The sequence below is a fragment of the Bidens hawaiensis genome, unplaced genomic scaffold, assembly GCF_021521415.1.
Source record: "Bidens hawaiensis isolate Kalapana, Puna unplaced genomic scaffold, B.hawaiensis_p1.1 tig00046861_1, whole genome shotgun sequence".
NCBI lineage: Eukaryota > Viridiplantae > Streptophyta > Magnoliopsida > Asterales > Asteraceae > Bidens > Bidens hawaiensis.
Window position 1 is genome coordinate 72,234 of NW_027506006.1, and position 7,692 is coordinate 79,925.

Consider the following 7,692-nt stretch of genomic DNA (forward strand, 5'->3'; position numbering starts at 1 on the left):
GAGTTGATGATAAATCAAGTTAAACGTACACCCAACCTTTGAGTTGATGATAAGCACATTATTCAAAACTCAAAAGCCAAGTTAAGCATATCATAAACCACTACTGTTTATCCAAATATAAAAGCGAAAAAGGTTAAACAATAAAATATTCCAACTTTAGCATGTTTACTATTAAAATAATAACACTCCTCAACTGAAAACAGAAACTTATTTGGCCTATTTTGGCGTGTTGGCAAATACTAGTATTATTATCTCATTATCTACGCTAGAGGTAATGTACATACTTGACCAACAACATATCCTTCTTTCATTGCCATCTTCCATTTAATATTAATTTAATTTCATTTCATTTTAAATATTAAAAGAAATCGTATAATATCTGGCTACCTATTTATATACTCTCTCCAAGCACCCCTCTTAAAAACATACAAAACTTTCATTTCATTTCATTTCATTTTGAGAGCACAAAAACAAAAACAAAAACAAAAACTTTCTCTCTCTACTTATTAATAATATTATTCTGGTCGCTAATTCGTGACGCCACCGGCAGTTGAAATGGTATTAGTCGGAAGAAAGAGTTGCGGTGACGATGGAATGCAACAACTGCAACTGGGTAAATACGAGATCGGAAGAACCCTCGGTGAGGGCAATTTCGGCAAAGTTAAGTACGCTAAGGACGTACAGACCGGACACCCCTTCGCCGTCAAGATTCTTGAGAAAACCCGGATCAAGAATCTTAATTTCTCCGATCAGGTATCGTTTTCGTCCATTTTTTCATCTGGGTATTGATTATTTATTCGATTCGTTGGATTAGGGATTAGGGTTTTTGATAAAGTTTGTATCTTTAATTGTTTGATTGAAATTTGATTCAGTTTTGGGTTTGTTGTTATAGATAAAGAGGGAAATTGCGACACTAAAGATCCTTAAACATCCAAACGTTGTTCGATTGCACGAGGTATGTTTTAAACATATGATTGATTGATTGATTGTTTAATTGTTTAATACTGAGTCAAAGTAAATGAAACTTGAATTGGTGGTGAATGGATGAAGATAGGAAGGTAGCAATTTGGGGATGGTGGGTCAGAAATTAAAGAAAGTTAATTTGGATGTTTTGTTTCGTGTAATCATCTGCTTGGAATAAACTAATATAATATATTATAATAATATAATATTAAATTAAATAAATAAATAAACACCCTTTTTGAACTTTTTATTCCAATAATTGAGTACTTAAGAAACAACGTAGATGTTAAAGCAAAGTCTTATCCATGTTGACACTTATAATACATATCAAGTTGGATTTTCTTTTTTAATTTTTATTTATTATTATTTGATTTTAAGATTATATGAACTTCTGGTTCAGGTTTTAGCAAGCAAAACCAAGATTTACATGATCCTTGAATATGTAAACGGAGGTGAATTATTCGAAACAATTGTAAGCAAGACAATATCTTTTTTAATAATATCTTATTGTACTGAATTAAGTCTTGATGGTGTTGAATTTGTTTCCGATAGGCATCAAAAGGTAAACTATCTGAATCGGATGGCCGAAAGTTGTTCCAACAACTAATTGATGGGGTCACTTACTGTCATGACAAAGGCGTTTATCATCGGGACCTTAAGGTCATTAATACTCTCTCTTTTCTTTCATAACATCAAGATCCTACAATGGTCATATAAACATGTGGAGTTGTTGACCCATTCATTTATTAACGGGTCATCCTGCGATAATTGATAAGTCATATCCGTGACAGGTTGGCTTTGTAAAATAGAAAATATGGACTAATATCATATAATCACATGTTAACACGCCAATTATTTATGACATAAAATATTCAGCCATAAAAATTTTGCGGGCCTACCCGTATTGCCACCTGTCATGGTCATGGGGTGCACATCTTTTGGACTGACATAGTACTGGTTTAAACTGCAGTTAGAAAATGTTCTTGTAGATGCTAAAGGAAACATCAAGATTTCAGATTTTGGACTTAGTGCACTACCACAACATTTAAGGGTATGCTAGTTAAATATATGATGTACACGTTTAAGGGTGTGTATATTTCTTATAAAATAAAGCGGATTTAACAAATGGGTTTTTGATTATTAGGATGACGGGCTACTGCATACAACGTGTGGGAGTCCAAACTATGTTGCTCCCGAGATTCTTCAAAACCGAGGTTATGATGGCGCCACGTCAGATACTTGGTCATGTGGTGTCATCTTGTATGTTATTCTTACAGGATATCTACCATTTGATGACAGAAATCTTGCGGTTCTTTATCAAAAGGTGTGTGTGCGAAAAAAGTAAAAAGCTTTACTTGAATTTGATGTTGTGGGATATCTTTTTGACATAATTTTGTTTCGGGTATTTGTAGATTTTTAAAGGGGATGTACAGATGCCCAAATGGTTACCTTCAGGAGCAAAGAATTTGATAAAGAGGATTCTTGATCCTAACCCTAAAACAAGGATTACAATGGCGGATATCAAAGAAGACGAATGGTTCAAACGAGATTATGTTCCTGCAATTGTTGATGATGAAGAGGAAGACGTAGTTGTTGATGATGAAGTTCTATCATTACACGAGGCCGTAAGAATTCAAAATTATTTCATTGTTTATTCCAAATCTTGAAAGTTTAGATTTCTGAATCTTTGTTTTGTTTGTTGCAGCCGACAGATTCCGAAAAAGATCCAGAATCACCGACTCATATTAATGCCTTTGAGCTCATCGGGATGTCATCAAGCTTGGATCTCTCTGGGTTCTTTGAGAAAGAGGTGAAAGAATTGTTTTGAATTTTGTTTGACCAAGTTTGACTTGATATCGAACAAAACTGACTCGTGGTTTATTTTTAGGATGTATCTGAGAGAAAGGTGAGATTTACATCCACATATTCTCCAAGAAAATTGCTCCAAAAAATCGAGGATACGGTATCACAAATGGGATTTGGAGTTCAAAAGAAAAACGGAAAGGTCAGTGATGATATTTTGTTCTAACATGCAAAAAGACAAACATTTATAAACCAACTTATTAGGTCATAAAGATCCATCAAAGTTCCAAACTTTATGGATTTTTCTGCTTATAAAAGATTGGTAACCTAAAATAAAGAAGTTAGACCAAAGTATATATATACCTTTTTATGCAATTGCGCCAAACATAAACAAGAAACAAGATTCAGTTATTTCAAGTTTGCTGAAATATGGTTTCTTGTGTATAGTTGAGGGTGGTTCGAGATCACAAAGGACAGAGGAAGTCTTGTAATTTGTCCGTTACAGCAGAAGTAAACACTCAAAACTCACAAATCCCTCACTGAAAAATCGGCTTAAATCCCTTATTAATATTTATTTCTTGTTTCTTATTGCAGGTTTTTGAAATCAACCCGTCACTGTATGTAGTCGAATTAAGAAAAAATAGCGGTGAATGTAGTGAATATAGACAGGTACTCTCTTGTTCCCTGCCCATATTGAAATGATCTTTTGACCCATGTATTAACCTGTCTAATTGATCATGTTTACAGCTATGTGATAAGGTGTTGAAGGACTTAGGGGTGTCGCGAAGTCAAGAGCATTTGGCAGCGAAGTTGTTAGAAGCTTCGTAGGGGTTTCGTATGAATATATGTATGTGTATAGGAGATATCAGTCTTCAATCTGTATTGTATTGAAGGAAGGCGAAGATTAGTATTTTATTTGGTTCTTTATATGATTTTCGATTCGATGCAAGTGTAAGTAGAGAAACCTGCAGGGAATCTGTAACGGGTGTATACATAGTGGGAGATTTGTGGGTTTATGGTATAGGAAGGTTTAAGCGCATAGGGATTGTAATGAAGATTATGAAATTTGTTGTGTATATTGTTGATGCATAATTCAATTGTCTATTTGGTTCCCAAAAATGGTAAATTATATAAATCGTAATAACCAAGTGAGATTTATGCTTACTCTATCTGGCAAGATTCTGAAAATAATGTTTCTTCTATGAGATCCTCAATGAGAGAATATAATCAATTGAAATGATTAAGCAAATAAATGCATCTAGATCTAGATGCTAATGGGCCTTCACCAATGATTTGTGTGAGTTTATTCAGCGAACCGTCATGTGCGCTTGTTTATCCGCATATAATATTGTGTCGGTGGCGGAGAGAAAGCATGACCTTAATGAAAGGCTAGAGGAGTCGCAAGCAGCCTTAGAGCGCAGGGGATTACGTATGAGTAGTTCTAAAGCTAAGTAAAAGGGGATTACGTATGAGTAGTTCTAAAGCTAGGTACTTTTACTGTAACTTTGGTGATGCTAGCAACGAGGACACCCAAGTAACTGTTGAAAACAAGTTATCTTGTTGTACATAGTGACGTGACGGGGCATTAATAATATGGTGTAGCTCACTGCATTCAGGGTTGTTGGGGCAACTACAAAGCAGTCATAAGTTTTGTGTGAGAAGAGATTTCCAACAAGATTAAATACAAAACTCTCTACGGTTGCGATTCGGTTGATTATGTTAAACGAAACCAATTGCTTGGCTTTTCTAAGAAGACACAAGATTAAATACAAAATTCTCTACTATTGTAAAGTTTTATCTACCTTTTGTTATCACTAACTTACTACAATATTATTAGTACATTTTTGTTTACGTTTCTCCTAAATCTCATCATCATTGTAGATCCCACCAATAGCGAAGCTATATTAGGATCTGAGGAGGGTAAGATGTAGACAACCTTACCATTGGCCGGTAAGACACTCGACTCGATAGTAGTTTTGCATCAAGCCTTGAACATAAGGCACATAACACTCAACCATTGGCCGATTAGTGCATGCACCCTTGTCTTTCAGCTATCAATGCCTACATGATGCCTGATTAACCTTCCGAGGGCCGACACATATATACATTATATGCGCACACCGCAAACATGACGTGCTCTTTGTACGTATTTTCGTGCTTAAAAAGCAGGGTTTTATGCACAGGTGTCTTGTTTGGAGCAGTCTTCATATATCATGTTTATGAGATAACTGTTAAATGCATTTAGCATGGTCATCATGTTATCAACCTCATCAATACATAGCAACCGCTAGCTTGCTCAAGAATATCTTCATCTGTGGGAACTGATCCATCAATAATAATCTAAACAGTTTTGTGATCAGTTGTAACTTAATTAACCGACCAGTGACAAGTTCTTCATCAGTTGCAACCTACTGGGGTAGTGGCAAGTTAATTCCCATCAGTGTATTAATGGTAACTCGATTAGTTACAACTGATATTAATAGTGGCAAGTTTCTAGGGCTGCTCCCCCTTTGTGCTAACATTAGCATTAAAATTTAAAACCAATAGTAATCGCATAAGTAAATCCTAACATGAGATATTTGTTGGAAAATATGGAGGGTATTATTTATATAGTTAAATGTTACGGATCAAATTTGTTATTATTTTAACATATACAGAAAGACAAATTCGTACTTGTTGAGAAGAAGTGAGCAAAGTCTCAAATAATGCACAGACTATGCATGTTATTCACTTTTATTTTTTATTTATTTTTAGTTAAAAGTATAAGATATATCAAAAGGCGAAGGGACCATAACTATAATGTACTAAAAATGGTAAAATATTTAGAAAAGTTACACGTCTATTAAATGTCTTTTAAAAGGACTAAGTATTATAAATTTTGAAAATGCATATCGATATTTGTAGTTCTAGATATTTAAAAATTAAAGTCAGAACTTCATGGAAACCATAAGGACCACTTTTAATATATAGTTATTCACGAACATTAAAGATAGATCTTGAAACAAATGAATGTTATAGATATTTGTTTTTATATTTTCATATTACTTAACAAACAAATGATTGTATTCATTTTCTCTTTTATAATATTGATATTTCCAAAAGAGTATATGAAACCAAAAAAAAATATATATATATATATATACATATATCACTTGCTTGACCCGTGATCCATTGATATGGATCAAAATTTGACCCGTGGAACAACCCGGCCCCGTGGATCAAAATTTCACCCGTGATCTATCTTAGAAGGTGTTGAAGGATTAGCAAGGTTGCTAAAAGCGCCATAGGGGTTTCGGGTCCTGGTTTCGTGTGAGTATATGTATGTATGTATATAGAAGATATCAATCTTCAATCTATGTTGTATTGTAGGAAGGCGAAAATTAGTGTTTTATTTGGTTCTTTATATGATTTTTGGTTTGTTGTAAGTGCAAGTAGAGAAACTGCAAAAAATCCGTAAAATGGTGGCAAGACAACCATGCCCCAGTCACATTATAACACATTACAGATAACTTTTACTTTTATTTTTCATTAAGTTTAGTTAAAATTATAAAATAATTTAGCATTCGTAGGACAATTGTTATAATGTATTAAAAAGATCAGATGAATATTTTATAAAACTCATACATCTGTTAAATGTCTGTTAAAAGGATAACTTATATTATAAATTTTAAAAACATGTATGATATTTGTTGTTTTAGATATTTTAAATCTGAAAACATAACATCACCAAACCATAAGGACCACTTTTCATAATTATTAAACGATTTTGATGGTAGATCTTGAGAAATATATATGATATGTTACATAGCTATTTTCATATTAATCTACAACAAATAAATGGTTGCATATATCATATTAATATTATCAAAAGGGTATGAATTAAAATACACTCGTGCCTTGATAAGATTTTTGACTTATAACACATAGTGAAACTTGTTGAAGCAAATTATAATACACTCATGCCATTGTTGGCCACTTGTGTGCAAGAGGCTTCATTAATTAGTTTGTATCCGGTGGTGATGTAGCCTCGTTATATCTCTTCTCGATCCAAGCATGAACTACAAAACAGAAAAACCATTGAGGCTCCATCAGCTTGAAGCCCCGTGGACACTTCAACACTCAAGTCAGTCAAGTACTTTGGATCACAAGCATATGAAATTATGAATATGGATATCATTATATAGTCAAGTGCAATGTATAAATAGAACGTAGGAAATCCCTTCGAATGGACTCATGAGAAACAAAGAAAGTATTACCATCACAAGGCTCAGTGTGTGTATGTGTCTTTATAGAACATGGGAGTTAGCATGGGTTAAAGCTCTCCCATTGTTGAGGATTGGCCAAGCGACAACGTGCTTGATCGATATGAGACTTGTCACACTCCGACCAAAGGCGGCAGAACATGCCGGGTGCAACGAATTGCCTATGAACACAAGACACTATTAAATGATAATATTTAAACAACTCATTAATTTCATTCAATCACCAAAAGTACACATCTTATTCATATAAATAACACCAAATATAAGAATTTAATTGTTCATTCTTCTAATAACTTAAATGGTCTCAAATAAGATAGCATCTTCAAACTCCAATCAACCAATAATTAAACCTGTAACAATGTATAAAATAACATTTGTCAACATGAATGTTGGTGAGCAATTTCATAGTTTTGAGTATATATAATATGAGGCGAAATTCACAAATGTAACATCCCGAAATTTCTGGAATAATATTTAATGTATTATTTACGTCGGGTGAACTAATTGAGTTAGTGGAATAATAATAATAATAATATAATAACAAAAGCGGGTTAGGGAATTAGATTAGTAAGAAAGACTATGGGCTTAAACCCATGTTCCATGATCCATAGTATATAAACCATAATTATCCTTTAATCCCTCATTCTCATCCATTCCATACACC

General features: G+C 33.6%; 1 protein-coding gene across 2 annotated transcripts; it reads left to right on the forward strand.

The window, feature by feature from the left end:
* The first annotated feature begins 555 nt into the window (after positions 1 to 555).
* LOC143616355 (CBL-interacting serine/threonine-protein kinase 1-like) lies at positions 556 to 6,134 on the forward strand. Of its 2 annotated transcripts, XM_077089206.1 has the most exons (13): positions 556 to 753; positions 893 to 955; positions 1,364 to 1,435; positions 1,516 to 1,623; positions 1,934 to 2,014; positions 2,108 to 2,287; positions 2,376 to 2,588; positions 2,669 to 2,773; positions 2,852 to 2,968; positions 3,214 to 3,276; positions 3,361 to 3,435; positions 3,514 to 3,596; positions 6,081 to 6,134. In XM_077089206.1, the coding sequence occupies exons 1-12, from the start codon at positions 556 to 558 to the stop codon at positions 3,592 to 3,594; spliced, it is 1,356 nt and encodes a 451-aa protein (XP_076945321.1). In that variant the 3' UTR covers positions 3,595 to 3,596; positions 6,081 to 6,134. The 2 variants fall into 2 exon arrangements, with proteins under 2 accessions (XP_076945321.1, XP_076945320.1); XM_077089205.1 differs by lacking the exon at positions 6,081 to 6,134 and having other exon boundaries at positions 3,514 to 3,816.
* Positions 6,135 to 7,692: the final 1,558 nt, after the last annotated feature.